The 20,495-nt window shown below is 44.0% G+C and overlaps 2 protein-coding genes and 1 long non-coding RNA gene across 5 annotated transcripts in view; 1 reads left to right on the top strand and 2 right to left on the bottom strand.

Annotated features, from left to right (window-relative positions):
- Nucleotides 1-15,350, bottom strand: part of mipol1 (mirror-image polydactyly 1) — a 47,237-nt gene extending 31,887 nt beyond the window's left edge. Inside the window, exons 1-2 of one of the 3 annotated variants that reach the window (XM_062469340.1) lie at nucleotides 15,095-15,350; nucleotides 11,903-12,013 (exon numbers count right to left, since the gene is read on the bottom strand). In XM_062469340.1, coding sequence (XP_062325324.1) covers nucleotides 11,903-11,912 — 10 coding nt within the window. In that variant the 5' untranslated portion in view covers nucleotides 11,913-12,013; nucleotides 15,095-15,350. Of the gene's footprint in view, nucleotides 1-11,902; nucleotides 12,014-14,183; nucleotides 14,374-15,094 lie in introns of those variants that run through there. The other 2 variants (XM_062469339.1, XM_062469338.1) reach the window with 2 other exon arrangements.
- Nucleotides 15,351-15,482: 132 nt separating this feature from the next.
- psma3 (proteasome 20S subunit alpha 3) lies at nucleotides 15,483-19,279 on the top strand. The gene is made up of 11 exons (XM_062469341.1): nucleotides 15,483-15,636; nucleotides 16,115-16,197; nucleotides 16,439-16,562; nucleotides 16,749-16,850; nucleotides 17,113-17,186; nucleotides 17,377-17,449; nucleotides 17,879-17,944; nucleotides 18,067-18,113; nucleotides 18,300-18,367; nucleotides 18,714-18,778; nucleotides 19,055-19,279. The coding sequence occupies exons 1-11, from the start codon at nucleotides 15,616-15,618 to the stop codon at nucleotides 19,097-19,099; spliced, it is 768 nt and encodes a 255-aa protein (XP_062325325.1). The 5' UTR covers nucleotides 15,483-15,615; the 3' UTR covers nucleotides 19,100-19,279.
- A 173-nt stretch (nucleotides 19,280-19,452) lies between these two features.
- LOC134026511 (uncharacterized) lies at nucleotides 19,453-20,280 on the bottom strand. The gene is made up of 2 exons (XR_009931371.1): nucleotides 20,043-20,280; nucleotides 19,453-19,895 (listed from the first exon to the last, which is right to left on the bottom strand). It is a non-coding gene; the product is annotated as an uncharacterized LOC134026511 (long non-coding RNA).
- Between the last annotated feature and the right edge of the window lie 215 nt (nucleotides 20,281-20,495).

Here is a 20,495-nt window from a genome sequence, read left to right as displayed (position 1 = left end):
TAACCTCCAGAGTTGTGCGTGAGCAACAACAAGACTGGCAGCTCTAATCTACGAAGCGAAACGTTCGGTGCTTTACGGACGCCATCAGTGTCATCGGTGCGGCTGTCTTATCGGCGGTGGCTGTGTGTACCCATGTTCTACCTCTCTCTGCCTCATCAACCCTAATGAATACCCGCAATTAACACATCCTAATCCCGCCTCTGAGGCTTTCTAATGCTTTTAGCTATCAGGAAGGTAAACAGTAGTTTAATTCAGACGAAGCCTTGTCATTTCAGATCCTGGTTAGGAGGACGACGATTACAGACACTCCTCAGGTGTAATTAAATGACGACTCGGTAATTTAGTTCCATAAACGCAAGTTAATTCATAAGCAAGCAACAAATACAACGCAAGTGATTAGAAGAAACATTGACATTCACTAGCAGCAGACATAGAGAGATCGAGTGAGGGAGAGATAAAGAGACTGTTGCTTCGGCGTGTGTGTGTGAGGAAAGATAGTGTGAGTCTCTGTGTGTGTGTATGTGTGTGTGACTGAGCATGCAGGAGAGGGCTACCCTCTAGTGGTGAAGTGTTCGAGACAAAAAGACCCTCTCTGTTTGTAGGTGTCGTTTGATTAGGACAACAGGGCGGTCCTCCAGTCCTACGGGTGGTGGTGTCATGTATACCATGCAGTGGACACTGTAACAATGCCTAGTGACGTGGCTATAAACATCTATCAAGAGTCACTGAACCGCAGGTGTTTTATCATGTACATAGAGAGGGCTTGTGAAGAATATATAGGCTGGGGTTCAAAAGATGGAGACTGGGGTACATATGGAGTGAAGTGCAATTACTTTTTCTTTTATAGCATGTTGATGATTGTGCCTGAGACTGTAGCTAGAGATATCCTAGCTCACACATTAGGAGTACTGTACTTTATTTCATTTTGTCTACCACATATATACAAAAATACTGGCAATAGTTTGACGTTAAAGGGGTACAGGCATTTATCTGGCAATGGATGACTGAAGAACAGATGTAGGCCTAAAGAAATAGAACGTTCTAGGAGGGACATGGGCTTCAGATAAACACATTCAACCTCAAGATATAAACAGCAGCGAGCGACGAAAAAGGACGCTGAAAACTCGAGGCTGAGGGAGGGAAAGAAAGCAAATTGAGGGAGGAGAGAGAGTGCAAGAGAGAAAGGACGAGAGAAATCTTGGGAGGTTTGGTGCTTGGCGGGTGGGTGACCTTAAGGGCAGATGCCAGCAGAACGTTATCCCTGTGTTGTAAGCCAGCACACACCGTTCACACACCCCACCGCTCGCTCACTCGCACACACACCACCACCACCACCCTCACACATACCCACCATACCAAGACCCTATACATTCATCCTACACACCACCACAACCAATCTCACACATACCCACCATACCAAGACCCTATACATTCACCCTACACACCACCACCACCACCCTCACACATACCCACCATACCAAGATCCTATACATTCATCCTACACACCACCACCACCACCCTCACACATACCCACCATACCAAGATCCTATACATTCATCCTACACACCACCACAACCACCCTCACACATACCCACCATACCAAGATCCTATACATTCATCCTACACACCACCACAACCACCTAGCTCTCTGCCTTTCTTTCTCTCCCTCACAAACACACACACACCCTATTCAGAACGGGCACAATCAGGGACCACTGGCTTTTTGTGGATGACACCATGGGGCTCCAATAATCCCAGTGATGGACTCTGGGCTAAAGCTAGCTACTGGGTCTGGGGGACGGTGGGAGAGGGGGAGGACTGGGGGTGTACGAGGGGGAGGAGAGAGACCTCTAAGCTGGTAGGTAAGGCTCTGAAGGTCTAGTAATCCTTTAACACGAACATGAGAAAGTAGCTTTGAAAAGGAAAACTAGAAAAACACAGAGCACACAAACCTGACCTTTCCCTATTCTGGCAATTTTCTTTTTTGGGGAGGGGGGGTGCAAGATTCTGCACACAGAGAGCTGGGGGGGGGGGGGGATTTGTCAAAAAGGGCGCCGCACAAATAAGAATATGACTCGTTGATTGACAGAGAATCCCACGGTGCATCTCCAAACAAAGAATTCATTTCATCAGTTCTATCTGTAATCTAGAAGCTGATATCTGTTATCTGGTGAGATGTAATGATTCGAAATCATTTCAGATTGCTAAAGGAAGGAATGTTTGAGATGAACCTGTAGAAAGCAAGCCGGTTCATCTTATTTAATGGTTATTGTGATACTGCATACAAACAGGTACTTGGTAGTACTTATGGTCATGATCACTGCCAATTATTGCTGGTCAAGACAAAATCATACCTTTGTGTGTTCTGTGGGTGGTAATTAATGTGCAGAATTGATCAGGTGAGTGTTGTTGTAAGAGTAATAAGTGATTGCATAAATGGTCTGACTAAAATCAATGACAAAAGCCTTTGTGTGAGATCGGTTCATCCTTGCTTTCAAACTTTTCTCATTTTCTTTGTCCTTTCCTGTCTCTTGTGTGATCTTCATATTCCTGCTGCCATGTGGACTTTGAGCTAATTGGCTTGTGGGGCTACTTATTATTCATGTACAATTATTGCAGCGTAATGTCTTCAAATCCTCCTAAGTGACCATTCATGCCTCGCATTCATTGAAAACGCCTTTGAAGTCCGTCAAAGATGGAATTCTTCAAAAAGAAATTTCTAGAGCCTAAGTCCAATTTCAGTCAACCAATAACAGGCGGGGGGCTTCAGCATTCCGCCCCCCCTCCTCCTCCTCCAATATAAACTAAATTCCATTAATTTTTTAAGCTGCATTTAATACATTTTCTTCTGCAAAAGTTTCGGGGTTTGGCAGCTTGTCATTTGTATTCCAGCTGACTTGATGAATATTAATAGCAGTGTTATCCTGATTAAATGGGCTTCATACGAAATCCCAGTGAATCCTTGAGCTCAGACCTCACATCTTTTCCCTATTCTTTATGAATTTTGATACAGACGCTAATCTGCACGGAAACTTAAAGCAGAGGTTTAATTGTAATTGTGCTGCTTTGTGATGCATGGTTCACCCTCCCCTCCTGAGGTAAAAACATGGATGAGAATGTACAATGGCTTGTAAACACACTTAGGACATGGAATGAGACATGGTAACACCTGCAGTAGGGGGGGGGGGCAGGGGGGCACCTGCTGCTCCATCTGATTGGATGATGTTGGCGGCTTGTTGGGTAGGGACCTGACTGCACTGGGATCAAAGGATTTGGATACATTTTTGCTCTGTTCCTCAGGTCGTCCTGGTAAAGCATTTGGAATGACTTCCTCACGCACACACAACTGATCTGCAATGCGGACACATGAACTAAACATATGCATCAACACATTGTACATATTGTTTGTTCAACATTGTTCCAACCCATCGTTCAATGCCACAATATAAAATATAGGCCAACTATTTATTAAACGTGCAAATAGCCTGGTTTAAAACTATTGGAACAGGTTTGGAATGCCAAAAAAAACAAGAAATATTGGTCACTGATGGCACCATCAATAACAACCAGTTTTCCAACCGCAACTCAGCGCTATTCATCTAAGTTGGTCAACAAGAAGAACTACCCACAAAGAGTTCCAGAATGTTCTACACAAAGCATTGCTACACATGAAGGCCACATGTAACAAAAACCAAACAGCTCATTTCTAAAGAAGTCTTAAGTGTGGGGAGCAGGGCGACTGTTGGACAGCTATATCACCTGATCGGACGGTGAGTGATGATGGCAGCGGAGTCGGTCTCAGGTCTTGAGTCAGCCCTGAACTAAGGACCTCTCCGTCTCAGGAGCTCAAACGTCAGAAACCAGTGTGAAGAAAAACAACCCTGGACTTGAGGATCTGCATTCTTCTAAACATCAAATATTGATCTGTGAGGATTATTAACCGTTTCTATGAGATGGATGGGAGGCAGAGAGAGGGCTGTATGGAGAGAGGGAGACCGTCGACGGACATCAAAGAAGCACAAAGAGAACAGAAAGGAAGGCGGCGGTTCTCTCTCTGTTGACCTCATCACTCACCCAGGCTTCAGTCGGCTACACCCAGTCCCTCACCTCTCAAGGTGCTCACAAGACCAATCAGTACAGGACAGAATGTCTGTGGGATTCTGTCGTTGTGTGTTCTTCAAGTACCAGTCCGACTACCAAAAACGAGACTGTAGTCAAATTCTTATTATCAGTACAGAGTATGTGAACATGGGATGGGAAGAGAGAGGTTGAATACAGCCTACTTCCCAGAACATGACAAAAAGCCTTCAACAAAACTGTATCCAAACTTTAGCTACCAATCCTACGAAAGCAGGACCCATATCTACATATCCAAGTCTTGGACTCTCATCTCTAGATCTGCTTGAGACAATCAAACATCTATCAAGCTGGGCCCCATCAAAACCCCGCTGTACGTGGACCACGTGCCTGTGGCATGATGCCACCTAGGCAGGGGGGGCTTAGTGTGTGCACCACCGGGGTTGTGAAGGGGAGGGAAGTGGACCAGAAAACCTGCGTCTCGGAGCAGCCTTGCTGATAGACCTGACTGGTGGTGGTGGTTAATTGAATAGCGCTCAGGAGAGTAAGCCAGGGAGAGACTCAGCAGGGCAGATCAGGAGATCTCACCGTAGATCCCTACTCTGATGAATCTGGAAGGGGTGTCGTCGTCAACAGGATGGAACGCTGATCCATCTTGATGATCCCCTTCCTACTACACCCCCCCCCCCCCTACTCCCCGAGCATTACTCCCTCCCTCAGAGCCCCCCCCCCACCCACCCCTCCTTGCAGAAGTAACCGAGACTCTGTGGGGATGAGTGTCTAATTTTCCACGGATCAGGTCGATTTGGGTGCAGAGAAGGAAGGAAGGGGGGAGAGAGGGGGAGACGTAGTGAATCTACAACAGGCCGGCGTCTCCCTGGTTAGCCCCACTGCTGTGGAGAAGAGAATAACTGCCGCCTCCCTGCTGGCTCTCCCAGATCAGCCTCTGAATATGTTAGCTCCTTGATGGCCTACCCCAGCTTCTGATGACTCGAAACCACTGGTGTTCATCAGGATAATAACAATGATAATAATACTAATACTAACAACAACAACATGTATGTATGATAAAGGTGCCATCTAATCTTGGCAACCAGTGTGAGAAGGAGAGGAAGCATTGTCCAATGCTGTAGCATTTCTGATCGGGAAGAGTGTCCCTGTAGGTGCATTGGGGTGTACTAGAATTGTAATGGTATGCTAACATACAAAACTTACATGACTTATATTGACTTTACTGGTACATACTCTGTTGGGTTGCCTTTTAAACCTTGTGTTATCTTCGGGTCATTCTGACCCATCAGTCATTGTGACCCACCGTCGTATTGCGACAACTTTACCGCATACAAAAACAAAGTGAAACATTTTCTTTTAACCGTTGGGCTGTCTCAGACCCCCCACATTGCAAAGGTTAAAATACAATTATTTTATTTGTTTTTGTATTGGGTAAAATTGGGTAAACACAACAATGGTTCGTTATGAACCTTTGGGTCATGTGACCCGAAGGCAGCACAAGGGTTAATGCCACTATTTACTGCCACTAGCTGTAAAATACCAGGAAGAGAGCCAATTCTGATCACACACTGATTTATATAAACACCTGTTGCAATATTCGTCTGGATGTGAGGCAGGGAAACATGTTTGCTCAAAGGACACAAGCACATGTACGCACATCCAGCGCGGCGGCCTCAGCCACCCACGCAGGCTGCTTTCAATTCTTAATTCTGTTGGACCAATTGGTACAAATCTTTCTTATCAGCTAAGCCAACATCAGAGCAAATACAGTACAGATAATCTGATTTATAATGAACGCCACTCACAGGCAGCATGCTTATTTGAATTACAGCACATCTAATTACCCAGCCAGCACTTTGGGTGTTAACTGGAGCTTGTCACACGAATATAAGCAGGAATAATCTCTGTAGGTACTACAAAAATTACTGGTCTGCTCCTAATGATGACAATCCTCCTTATCATCACTCCACACATTCAAGCATGCATGCAAACACACTAGAGGTGTGAATTGACACTGATCTCCCGATTCGATTATGATTATCATGTAAGCGATTCGATTTGATTACTCGATGCGTCAAATACATTTTTCCATTAAAGCCATATAGGATATTTGACTTGACAGAATGCATTAAGATACTGTATAGTTCAATATAATACCGTTTTCTATATGACTTATTTCTATATTAATTATTGACAAAACGCTGTGACGACATGCCACGCTTAAAGACCGACTAACATGCACAATTCATAACGATTTCATAAAGGCAAAAGGTTAACATTGAAATCATAATAATCATAGTTTTGGCTCCAACAGTTATATTTTCATCCAAAAATACAAGTACGTTGTAGTAAGATATAAATAATATTTATAATTTAACAAAGTCTGAACACAACAGACAGCATTATTAGCAGTATTGAAAACAGAGTTGCATCAATCCTCTGAGTTGCTGGCCCAGAGTTCGCGTTTTCCGCGACGAATGACGTCAGGTAAATGAGACCCAGATGAGACAGGTTAAGCTACTGAGAATGTTATTTTTCATTTGAACGTTTATGCCGCGGAAAATTAACGAGCGACATCATTGCGTTATAATCGATTATGGTCGGCCACTGTATCGATGCAGCATCGTCCATGTTCGCATCGCGATGCATCGATTATTCGATTAATTACAACACCTCTAAAACACACGCACATTACCAAACATGTTTGACCTTCTGGATTGAACACAAAAATAGCTACTTTAAGACATACGATGTGGTGAAGACAGAAGACTTCTGGGACGTTTTTGAGACCATAGTGATCCATCTCAGGAGGACCACACAAAGCTTCATTGTGCCGTACAGACAGGCAGAGAGACAGGCAGGCAGACTGGGCCTACTAGATCAGATGAGAGGTGGCGTCAGACAAGAGAACAGACCAGTTATTACTCACCTATTCTCTCGCCTAATCTTGACTGAAACCACTCCCTCTCTCTCTCTCTCCCCCCAACAGAAACCACTCAGCCTGTGGGGCGGGTGTTTCTCCCTGCCAACACAGGGTCACCTGTCAATCACCCACCCTGTCCCAGGAAGTACATCGGTGGTATGATTCATAGATATCGGGCTCATTAAAAAGTTGATTCCAAGAACAAGGAGTGTTCAGGGCATGGGTATAATCCATTTCAGCTTTCCAGAAACACAGGTCTATTCATGGCTGCACAGGGAAATACACACACGCAATGATGATTTTGGTGCTAAAAGGGCTATACTGTTGTCTTTTGTTGAGTAAATCCTTTGACTAACATGCTTTGAAATTGAACTTTGCAACGGACAGGGAATGAATCCCAGTGAAGAGCTTTGGGGTGGGGAGAGGAGGAGCCCAGCTCAGGATAGGGCCTGTCCTCCAAACCCTTGCTCTCCAAACCCTCGCTCTCCCCTGCACCAGACAAGTGGTCCAGTTCTAATATCAACACTCCCAACATTCCAACTCCCGCACCGGCGGAACACACACTGATCTTCACAGAGGGCCTAACCGACTGGCTGTGGCCCACAGGCGTAGGGATGCAGGAGGGAGAGAGGGAGCAGGCTACAGCCGTCATGTTTGCTCTCCTCTACGGTCAGCAGACAATGGCCTGCCAGGTTCCCCCATCTCACACACAGAGAACAGCAGGGACAACATTGGTGCAACATTGCTGCAGTGTTAGACTGAGACCCAGCTGTGACCAGACAAAAGGTCCCTGAGGGAGAACTTGCTAGATCGGGATAGGGCAACAGCCTGCAAGGCCACGTTACACTGATAGGTTTCATGTCTGCAGATCTTTGAAAGTCTGCATAGAGCATGTGTGTGTACGAACTTGTGTGTGTGTGTGCGTGTGTGGTGCGAGTACATCATCATCCGTGTGCGTTTGGTGTGTGTACATCTTCGTGCGTGTGGGGCGGCGTCAGATCAGAATAATCAGGCCTGGCCCCGGACCAGTTGTTCCAGTGCCCACCCTAGTTCTACTCTGTTCCTTAAATCAACACAGAGAGACAAAGAGGGACAGAGGCTGAGGAATCCCACTGTCTGCTTGTGTGTGTGTTTGTGTGTGTGTGCCTGGCCCTCTGCTCAGTCCTAGACCACCCACCTAGGGCCACACCACACACACACGCACAATTCACAGGCTTTTGGACTTCAATAAGACCCACATGGTAGCCCAAACGTGCCGATAGCTCGCCTCTTGGCCCTCTGAAGTGTCTGAGAAGGGAGGCAGGGAGAGGGATAGAGAGAGAAGGGGGGCAGGGAGAGGGAGAGAGAGAGGAGGGAGGCAGGGAAAGGGAGAGAGAGGAGGGAGGCAGGGAGAGGGAGAGAGAGAGGAGGGGGCAGGGAGTGGGAGAGAGAGGAGGGAGGGAGGCAGGGAGAGGGAGAGAGAGAGGAGGGAGGCAGGGAGTGGGAGAGAGAGGAGGGAGGGAGGCAGGGAGAGGGAGAGAGAGAGGAGGGAGGGAGTGGGAGAGAGAGGAGGGAGGGAGGCAGGGAGAGGGAGAGAGCAGGCAGGGAGAGGGACAGAGAGAGGAGGGAGGCAGGGAAAGAGGACAGAAGTGAGGAGGGAGGGCCCAGAGAGGTGGGTGGGTGTCAGTGCAGCAGAGGGTCGGGGGAAGGGTGGATCTCTCAGCCACCTCCTCACGTGCTACAGGCTGGTGCTTCTGGGAGGTTCCATTCCTCAGGGAGCTCAAGGCCCCAGACGCTGCCTGTCTACCTCCTCTGCAGTTCCTTGGATCTCTCCATCACTGACAAACAGAAAAATAATTTGAGGAAAAAAAGAGATTGCGCAAATCAAAAGGAAAGAGAGGTAGTCGGAGAGTTTGAGAGAGTGAGCAAAAGTGAGAGAAAGTGAGTGCGTGCCTGACAATGACAGACCACACATCTCTCCTAAGAAGTCGTCTCCAGCTGCTAGCAAAGCCACTGAGCGGACGGGTTTGAACCCAACATGTCCCTGGTTGGGAGGTTGATACCAAAGGACAGGGGGGGTGGGGGGTGTCAGGGAGAGGGAGCTGGGGAGCAGAGGCCTCAGTGATAAAGGTAAGGGTGAAGAGCAGGGGTGGGGCGGGGGGACCACGGGGAGGCTGGCGGGGGCAGCAAGGGTGAGGTCTAAGGGTTATCCACCTTATTCTCTGGGGCCGGAGCTGCTCTCCTCTCTGAGCCGACTCAGCCCTGCGGGACACCTTACTTTGTTTATTATCTGGGGCTTGTAGGCTGGTCTTGGAGCACACACAGACAAACACACACCAGTAGAAGCAACAGCTGTTTTAAGGCTGGCCGTCACACTAGAGAACTAAAATAAATGTAAACAGACATAGCTACATGCTACAAAGGAATAGACCCAGTTCAAAAGAGACAAACTACAGCACTCAGAACAGCGACTGCACACAGTCTGCCATTAATTCACGACATTCTAAAAAGTAGAAAATGGATTTTAAATTTGTCATAAAGTAGAAAGCCAATGTCGCCGAAGTGTAAATGCTTTCTCACTTCATGTGGTCACATAAACATACTATTCTGTCAGTAATATATATATAAAATAATATTTTTTACCTATAAACAAATGACCCACCCCCCTCCTCACTTATTAATTGTCTCTCTCTAATTCTGGCCTCCGGATCTCAGGGTGGACTCATGGTGTTAGGAGCGGAGCATGTGTGTGATAATCCCTAAAGCATATTCATGTCCGAGGTTCCGTCAAGACAGGATTTGACACCCATTCTGTCACCTGCGTGGGGAGGATCAAAGCCACTCACACCTACGCAGCACAGTCCCCAGCTTCAGCCAGGCCCAGGGATTTGTTCCTTAGGCCCCTGACTGATGAACAAGGAACAAATTGGTGACAACATGAAGGAATAGAAGGGCTCATCTCAACATCACTGACACAGACTCTGTCAGAAAAGGTTAATCTCCAGGAATTAGACAGGCCCGGGCCAGATTAAGACTGATTGAGATTTAGATACTGTTTGGTTGAGGTCTAGCACTAGAATCTGTCTGTCAGTCTGTCATCACCCTCCATACGCACTAGGTCAAGGTATAGCACAAAGGCTCACTACTGACTGACCGGGAGACAGATAGACAGACAGACACAGAGATGCTGGGACCTTTTCAACCCTGTACAGTATCTTATCTATGTGGCAACAATGTAGTGAACTCTTCACCCACAGAAACTCCACATATCCCAGTGTTGGTGCCTCCAAGTCTAATTATACAGTACATAGGCCACTTGATAGACACACGCAGACTACCTGCCAGTTGGACACACCTTCCTCTGAGGCGATGCCTAGCTAGGTCTTGCGCAACACTGTATCCTGCTCCCAGGTGGGCCTCCGCCCCTGCTCTAGGATGTGGCGGGTCAGACAGAGCCAAAGCCGGATAAAACCAGCCTATCACTAGAAAAACAAATGCGCAAAACGGCGATAGGACAAACAACATTAACATACTGCACTGCACGCACACGGTTTCTCTGAGACAGCCTGGGGAGCTATCACGGGGAACACATGCACAGAACCCACGCTGCTCCAGGCCAATGTACGGGGAATAATAAGTATCCGCAGAACCCTGTAGGCTGCAGAAAACTCCCATGCAAACTGACAGATATGCAGGTCAACACCGTTGTAGAAAGAGTGTTTGAAACAGGTTTCCCTATCAGATACACAGATCTGAAGAGACTGAATGAGAAAAAAAAAATATATATATATATTTTGCTATTTGTTATTTACATTTTCAAATGAAACCTACAAGAATCGTACAGAGTTACTGTGAACATGGGGAGGTCTTGTCAGTTGTCACTAACATGTAACGTGATATCTGATATCACCTGAGCCACCAGGGAATCGGGCTAGTAATCTGAAGGTTGCCAGTTCGATTCCCGGCCATGCCAAATTACGTTGTGTCCTTGGGCAAGGCACTTCACCCTACTTGCCTCGGGGGAATGTCTGTGTACTTACTGTAAGTCCCTTGGATAAGAGCATCTGCTAAATGACTAAATGAAATGACTAGTAGCACCACCAGAGTCAGGCCATGGAGACCATCAACAAAACTCTGAATTGTCAGTGTTCGCAAAACTTTCTTGTCAGTCCGACAACAGAATATGAATGAGTAGGCCCGTCTACTGTGTGTTACGCTAACTGTTAATGAAGGAAGTTTTCAGGGCAGGCATGTTTGCCAAGAAGAGGGATCCCTCCTCTCTATATACCGATGTGCTTTCGGTCTCCATCTTGTTTACCAATCAGATTATCTGCATATCAAGGACAATGGAACTTTCCTCTGTTTGTCGAGGCACTTGATATGCTGTTAAAGGGATAGTTCAATCCAAACACACATCAACAGTCCTTCCTTGACTGTAGCTGATTTCCACCAGATCCTATGGTAGCAATTCAAACTAACTAAACTTTCCTACCTAGTATCCAAGTAACAGAAGGATGGCTTAAAATTGTCAAACTGTGAAAAGAGAATTAATATATGATTTCAGAGCACTCTAGTAGTAAAATGGTGTGTTATCTTTACACTATGGCTAATACTGGTTTCAATAGGCGATACGAAAAGGGTGACTGCTCTCTGTTTGAAAAGGTAAGTGTGCCCTCTTGAGGTGAAACAAGCATTTCAATTTTTCTGTAACAGGAGTCGCTAGGAAAAGACTGACTATGCTCGTAACGTCAGTAATACGTTTATATTTCAGTCCTTTGTCTTAAATAAAGTAAAACAATTATGAGGTTACGAGAAAACAATTTAACCCAAATTCATATAATGACATCTCAAACCGAAGCAACTCTTATCTGATGGATGTGAGCATGACGTCCACATCCAAGTGTATCCTACCTTTGTACATGTTCACCAAGGAGTCGTTCAGCTCCTTGTTGTGTGTCCATGCTGACAGGCCGAGCTCCTCTTCACTCTCCGAACAGCTCTCCCTGAGGTATCAACAAATAACTACAAATTACATCATAAAGGGCTCCCATCCTGTGTCGTACGAAAAGAACACTCCATTCACATTTTACAATACGATTTTTCAAATATTCTAGTCCTCTTCCACAGATCCTCCAGAGGAGAGAATGTGAAGGTGGGAAGGCTCGTGGACTGGTCTGAATCTCGCCAGCCTCCTCTAGCTTTCACACCATTGCAGGCAGACAGGTCATGAGATTACTGGGCATGGCTGTTTAATCCCTACAACTATGTGTGCTTAGCTGAGGCCCGGGACCCCAGACTCGGTCCCCCCACAGGCTGACTAAGACCATGCTGCTGCCCACGCCCAGACAACATTACAATATCAGGACTGGGGGATTCATTCACATTGTTATGCAACCTAATTATGGATACGGGAGGATGTTTGAAAAATAAAACAAAGATGGTTTAGCCAAGTCAAACACTTGGTTATCAGTTGCCAGTCAGCTGCATCTTCATAACCAAATTGAAACACATGATGGCAACTTGTTATAGTGATAGCGACCATCCTACCCCAATGATCTAACTCAGTAGGGTTCACAGTGAAGATATGCATGACTAGTAGTTGTGTGTTACCTGAGAAGGAGTGTCAGATATCTAACCATAATGTTGTCAGTGTCACGTTTACTAGATTACTGCACAAACCAACATATAGTAGGCGAATAGGCTGTACTATACGCTACAACAGCCATTCCCGACCTTTTCCACTTGGCGGCCCACTTGCATTGCTCAAATATTTTTGCGGTCGCCCAACACATCCGTTCACTTTATTTGCGCTTATCACACATGTTTAACAACACCACAGGAGCCAAACAGTTCGCTTTCACGGCTAAATGTATTTGAGCGATCAAAGAAGACAAAGTGTCCATCAGCGCCACAGTAAGCACACATTGTAAAGAGAGGTAACCTGTGTAACTACCCTACCACGGCCAGGTCTAGAACTTCCGGTGAAGTTTTAATAACCAGAACAGGTTGTTAACCCTGAAGTTATTGCTCTCTTATTAACCCTACACTCAGGATTGCGTGGCTTCTCGCTTTTTTTCCAACGACCGATAACAGGTCGCCCTCAAAGATGTCTCTCCCGTTTTGTTAGAAACTGAGAAAGACATGTTACATTATTATCCATCCATTATTATCCATCCATAGGGAACAAATATGACAAACCAATTACTTATGTGTGTTAACATTAACGACTAGCAAGCAAGCTGACAGATAATTGAGAACATTATAATGTAGAAAATAATTGTTAGCTAGCTAGCCTAGCTAACTTTACTGCTCAAATCCAAGATAGCTAGAGCTAGCCTAGCTAGCTACTTTTACTGTGAGTTAGATAAACCGTACCTCCGTAATTGTTGATGTAGCTTGAAACATACATTTTGAAATAATTTTCCCCTCTTGCTTGAAGGGCAGCAACATTCCTATGTACATCGTTGATTGTCATTTTGGGAAGGCTACCCGAACTCTGATATAAAACTGCATTTTATGCTAAAGACATACATCCGCTATAAAACTGCTCACTGCCGGAAGTTGTTGACTTGGCTTACGCAATATCCGGAAGTGATGCGTGTATCTTGTATTGAGGTGGGCATATGCAAGTTAAGGCGGAGTGTCAGTTGGTCTTCAATCAACATGTCAAGCGTAACTACTGGCGTTTCAGTCATGATGAATGAAAGGCTAAATGATATTTTAAAATTTGTGAGAATTTTAACAATAATTTACCAACAGTACATATTTAGATATATATTCATTTTTTATACTTTTGTTTTCATTGGATTGGCGGTCCATCTGTATTACACTAGTGGGCCCCGGCCCACAGGTTGGGAATCGCTGCGCTATCATGTCCCTAAAGAGCTGAATTTGGCTATTTTGAGCTTTCATAATAAGTGCCATAATCCATTTGAAATTACTACAAGATTGACTCTTTTATCCTTTGCTAGTCATCAGTGTTCACGTTCTAAAATAGAATACAGATTTACTGTGATACATTTCTCATATCTAACATCAACATACAACTTCAAAATTGTTTCAAGACAGCTGGAGAAAGAATTTAGCCTACAGTGCATTTGAGATGTCTAAAACAGAGATATGCAAGAAATCAACATAAAAGCATACAATACCTCATGCTGTATAATCTTTACTTAAGATCAAAAAGACTTACTTTACTGAGAGTTCCCTCTCCAGACAAGATATCTTATGCTTAGCCCTCTGGAGTGCACTTTTAACATCACCCGCTCTAATTTTTGTTGCCATCAACAGGCTGTAATTCCACCATGGCCTTGTGACTGATACTGAATAGCTTTTGTTCAGGGCACTCACTGGCAACCAGATCCAGCTCCATGACAACACACACTCCAGTCTGACCAAAGCTTCCAGCTCAGGAGAGCTTCAATTGGTCATCTTCCATCTAACCTGCCACAAACAACCAATGTCAGAGAACCAAGCCTGTATAATTTATTGATGTTGAATCCAGATCCATGCTATGTCATGCTATTGATAAAAGAAGGGAGGGCTATTCGGTCCAGCTCTGCACTACCATGTAAAATTCTGTGTCACAAGGCTAGTGTTAGGTGTGTGTCACATGTAGACAAACAGCCAAATGCAGCAACCCTCACTTGATACTTTGTTTGATACCTTGTTACTTTCTGGCATTCCAAACATTCTTGACACAACTGTTATGAACTTGAGCATATTAGGGGCCGTTTGAGAACTCCACAGTATTCTGCTCTAGGCTTCTTGTTCTCCTCTCTTCCTCTCTCCTATCCTGTCCTTTCACTTCACGTTTGAAAAAAAAAAACGTTTTTGAAAGGTTGAAAAAATATTTTCGAATAAATGTTGCGAAAAAAAAGTTTTGAAATGTGAATTTAGCTGAACACAACATAACGGCCACGTGCGCGAAGGAGCATAGACTTGTCATGACACTGCGGTAGAGGCCAACTAATGATGTACAGTAGTTGCTCATTATCGCTATTGTTAGCTACCTAGCTTTAGAAAGGTCAGCGTGATATGAAAAAATACATGCCTTTTTCAACTAAACTAATTCATAAGAAAGTTACATTTGAAAACACTCACCAGAATGTATTAGAAGGCAGGCATAGTTATGATTGTTTCATACTGGTTAAGCGCAAGAGTTGTGGAGTTCTTTCACTAATAATGTTAGCTTAGCCACAACTTCAATTGATTTTTTGCAAGAATTAGAGGAAGTGAATGGAATGCTGTTGCTCAACTTTCTTTATCCACCAGAGAGCAGTAGAAGACCATCGATACGACTCTTACAAGCACACAGACATAATTACTATTTCCACCAAAAACAGGGACTACTTGTGATATTACACTTTCTCATAAAAATAGCGCAGCTTTATTGTAGCACCCGCCTTTGGAAATGTTAAGTAACACTGAATTGCTAGTTAAATCGCCTGTTTACCGATTGATTAATGCATTACCAACGCCATCCAGTAGAGGCGGTATAGGCTGTGGTCACGCTTGGCGCTGACAACAAAGCTATTTTCGTTGTTGGTGAATGACTGGGATGCGCTTCTGAAAGAACTGGACACAGAGCTGTTTAACGAAGGGGTTTTGAAGAAAGAACTATAATGAGTTCTATTGGAACTGGGGTAAGTTTAATATGAGTGTAGATGCGTTTGGTAGGCGAACGATAAAAAAAACATTAGTCGTAGTTAAAGTCGGCTTTCCGGTCCACAGCCAGTGCTCAGGGTTGCATGCGTTAGCGAGCTAGCAACTTTAGCCCGCTGCTGAGTCATTTGCAGAGGCCATCATTTGCTAGCAGTTGCTATCCAAGTGAAATCGAAAGTCAGTTTTCTAGCTAACACATGCTAACTTGGTAGCTAACGTTAGTTCCCTTGTTTGCCTGGCATACTCTTTCTACACTAGCTTGCTTGTATTCCCAAGTTTTCTCTCCACGGAACCACCCTGTACTGTACTAGTTTGGTTGCCAACATTATTAGGTAGCTATCTTGCAAGCTAGTAGTTGAGCGGTAACGCTAACTGTAATAGTGAAATCTGACAGTCCAGGACAAGGCTAAGTTATGTTATCACTGCGCCTGTTACTGACGTATTATTCTTCCACTCCAGTATGACTTGTCGGCCTCCACCTTCTCCCCTGATGGGAGAGTGTTCCAGGTGGAATATGCCATGAAGGCAGTCGAGAACAGCAGGTGAGATATCCCATTATGTAGCTACCATGTCCATGTATCACTGATAATTGTATATAAGGCTGAGGTTCAGTGTAGTTTTAGAACACGGCTGGATAGAGGGCAAAAGTCATGGGTGGAGTGTTCTGCATCTTTCCTCCTTGCCTATATATTGGAAGTGAACCATGGGTTGTGAGAAGAGTGAGGGCTTTAACAGGGAAAAAATGAATGATTCAGATCTTGTTTTGATTTTTTTTTTTTACAGTACGGCGATTGGTATCAGATGCAAGGATGGTGTTGTTTTTGGTGTGGAGAAGTTGGTTCTCTCCAAACTGTATGAGCAAGGCTCCAACAAACGCATCTTTAACATTGACAGACATGTTGGGATGGTATGACGATCATAATGTCTTTATGGCATGCACAGTTTTCATCAATGTCCATGCAGACAGACTTATAGACAGTATGTTCTGTATGTCACTTTCTAGTCAAGTAATTTCAATATAATAGATAGGATGTTAATGCATAATCACAGACTGAAATTATACAATTTTCATGGAACTGTCTTCTGTTCTCAGGCTGTGGCAGGTCTACTAGCTGATGCCAGATCCCTTTCAGAGGTGGCCAGAGAAGAGGCCTCCAACTTTAGATCCAATTATGGACACGATATCCCCCTAAAGGTAAACTATACCCCTGCCCTGAATCTCTTTATTATCAACAGCAAATTCCAAAGAAGGAACAGTCGGCAGCTCGGATGTGACCAAATTAAATAGATTTACTTTTTGGTTGACTTACAGTTCAGTTCAGATTTCTAGATTTGTCAGAACGTGAGCAAATTAGATCTGTTTTCTTCAATTTTGTAATATAACAACAAATCAGAAATGTTAAATGACAGAATTGCTCCTTGAATGGGGACCAACTCCATGTACTCTGTCTTCACAGCACTTGTCAGACAGAGTGGCCATGTACGTCCATGCCTACACGTTATACAGTGCTGTCAGACCCTTCGGATGCAGGTAACAAGTGCAGTAGATCTATCCCTGCGTGTACTCAAATCTCTCTTTGTTACAGGTCCTTATGTGGCGCTGTATAAATCCCTCTAGTCCTAGTGTTCACAAACGGTGCATACCAACACTACAGTTTAAATAAGAAATTCCTGCTGGAATTACAGAACCTTTTCCAGGATTAACATACTTTTCTCCTTAGCTTCATCCTGGGCTCATACGATCAAGATGACGGCCCTCAGCTGTACATGGTCGATCCCTCTGGGATCTCATATGTGAGTTCAACTAACTGTAGCTCAAGTCATTACTAAATCATTAGTAGTAACACTTTATATCAATGGTATTTGTAGAAGTAATTATGTAACCAGTTACTAACCATCCATTAATCCTAATCAGTTGTTGCAACAGATTTGTACTGGTAGGTAGATATAGATTATATACAGGTAGGTTGATGCATTGCCTAAAGGAGGATAATTGTCTCTTACCAGCTGTGCTCAGTGTTTGACTGCAGATCAAGAGGTTGCAGGTTTAATTCCCAGCTGTATAAAAGTATCTGCTACATGAGTGCATTACTATTATAACTAATAACATAAAATAAAGGTTATTTTTATGTTGTGTAGTTGAGCATATGGAAATTAAGTGACTTTTGTTTTCTTCATAGGTTTCTTCACATAATTAAACATGCCTTCATCTGTTTTATCTAGGGTTACTGGGGATGCGCCATTGGGAAAGCCAAGCAAGCCGCCAAGACAGAAATCGAGAAGCTTCAGGTATAGAGTTTGATGGTTCCCGATGGGTCATCTCTCAATGACTAAAGAATGTTGTCTCAATTTCACAATGTGCAACATGCTGCTGGTTTAATGTTGGTGTTTTGTCTTGTGTCTCTCAACAGATGAAAGATATGACCTGCAGGGAGTTGGTGAAAGAAGTCGCTAAAATGTAAGATCATAAACATGGAAGTTGTTCAAAAGGATTCATTTTCTACGGTGAACACATGCTGACCATGATCTTGGCTTCCATACATATATCTTTATGGAAAGTATGACATTGAGCCCAGTTAAGCACTTGTTGGATTCTCACATCCAAATAGAACAAGTTGTCTTAAGTTTTGTCTCTGTCTTCCAGAATCTACATCGTACACGACGAGGTGAAAGACAAAGCGTTTGAGCTGGAGCTCAGCTGGGTGGGAGAGGGTAAGGCTCCTCCTTAGCCAACGTGTTCACATATCGGCAGAATTCTCTTTTATTGACTTTCAGAATTTGAACACAAGACAATTTGTTGGCTGGGAAGCTTGTAGAATCTTGTTCTACTGTACCTTAATTGACTGCAGTCTGAACTTCATGCGTTTACAACAACCTAACCTTCAGCATTGGTTCCACAGACAGCAATTTAGAATGTCTGAGTTTGTTCAATGCAATATGAGTGGCTTAAAATAAGTCATTGTGTGTACTTGTATGTATTATTCCTCTGGACATTTACAAAAATGCCCTAGCCTTTATAACCCTATAAATGACACTTCTCATTGTCTCCCTTCACTAGTTACTAATGGACGCCATGAGCTGGTTCCCAAGGACATCAGAGAGGAGGCTGAGAAGTATGCTAAGGTAAGCTAGCTAGACAACTCAAATGCTCTGTTCTGCAGTCTGAATCTCACTCTCTCTACCAATCCCTTCCCACTGACAGTAACTGAAACTCAGAGGTCTTCCTTCAGTTCTGCAGTTCCATTATTTTCTCCTGTTTCTCTTAATTTATAGGGACTGTGTATGTTGGTCAGCATCACTGTAAATGTGTACATATTCTAAATGATTTGTTGTATATCTGTTGTAGAAAATAAGTGAGCTTAGTAGTGTCTCATCATTCTGTGTTCCTGCCATCCACAGGATTCCCTGGAGGAGGATGATGACTCTGATGAAGACAACATGTAAACCGGAGTGCTATGGTTTACACTCTTCATCACATGCTCTCATAGACAGCGTGCTCTTTAAGAGACACTTGGATATTCTTTTGTATGTTTTTAAGTTCATGGACCAATCCCGTCATTTATTTTCTCTGTTGGGTTTTGATGGCTTTTGGACTTGAAATAAAAATGGAGGCAAACTACTGTTTATATTAAAAGATTCTTTGGCATTTTTGTAAAAATAATTTAATCACTTATTAGGTTCTGGAGTGTAGTAATTACTGTGCACTTCCAGTTTATTGTGCTTGTGAGAATTATCTGAAAAGGAACCATCCTAATAAGCATAAACAATCAAAACAAGAAATTCTACATCGATGCACAAATGTTTAAATATTTTATAGCTAATACCATCATGAAACACATGAATGGATGACATGCTGTTAAGTTTGAAAAAAAAAACCCACATGACTAAATATGCCTACTATGCTTGTTTCATTCCTGTTCACACAGCATGATCAGAAACGGTGGGTGAGTTACTGAGATATGTTTGACTAGCTGACATAGCTGGGACTAGCTGACATGCTCACCATCTCCAGGCTGACTTTTTGGATCTACCTTGGTTCTTCTGTTAAAACAACCACTAAACTAACTGACCATGGACACTGTAGTCTCTGACTGCCCAAGACATTCTTTGTCAGTGAAAACGAGTATGTCTGGGGCCAGACATCATCTGGCCGTATGAATGACATGCAGCTCTATCCAGGAAGAGTCTATGGTGTCTTTCATATTCATTCCTACCTGGTACTTGTACACCTGTCTCAGCCCTTCAAGTTTATTATTAAGTTCAACTCAAATCTTAGCTTTTCTACAGCAACGCAGCCAGCTGCCTAAATAAAAGGACGTCAAAACACCGGCGTGTATCTTTTGAGATTGTGTAAACAGTGTGACAGCAACCCCCTTTAGGCTTTTACCTGCACATGCTTCCGGTTACGTAATCGACTCGCTTGCTCTGACGTCCTACAAACGATACCAGGCGCCATTGCCTTCAGCGTTCTATCGACCTTTTCTGAGCTATTCCCCGTTTGCCTCCTTTAACGCAGTTTATGAATACACAGATAAGGGGCATTTCTTCTATCCATTTGGCAGCTGTCGTCTTCGTAGAGATTGCAAGGCAGAATATTAGTTGTGTTCGCAATACCTACAATCCAGCCCGTTGACATACCCATGACAAGGATGCAAGGTAGGTGGATCATCTTCGTGTCACTAGCCAATGACAATCCTGGAAAGATTATGACTGAAGAGACCGGCCAATCATGTTTCTAAATTAGGGACATCGGTCCTGATTCTGGTATTACCGAAGCTTTCATATCAACCAACCAGAAACGAAGAAAAACGATATCCTGTTTGATACGAAGCATCTGTAA

The sequence above is a fragment of the Osmerus eperlanus genome, chromosome 9, assembly GCF_963692335.1.
Source record: "Osmerus eperlanus chromosome 9, fOsmEpe2.1, whole genome shotgun sequence".
NCBI lineage: Eukaryota > Metazoa > Chordata > Actinopteri > Osmeriformes > Osmeridae > Osmerus > Osmerus eperlanus.
Note: the sequence above shows the minus strand (reverse complement) of the source record. Positions and strands in the feature narration are given on the sequence as shown.

Coding starts and splice junctions, on each gene's coding strand:
- psma3 (XM_062469341.1), top strand. CDS start 15,616: ATGAGTTCTATTGGAACTGGG. Junction 17,450..17,878: donor ATCCCTCTGGGATCTCATAT/GTGAGTTCAACT, acceptor TGTTTTATCTAG/GGTTACTGGGGATGCGCCAT. Junction 18,779..19,054: donor AGGCTGAGAAGTATGCTAAG/GTAAGCTAGCTA, acceptor TGCCATCCACAG/GATTCCCTGGAGGAGGATGA.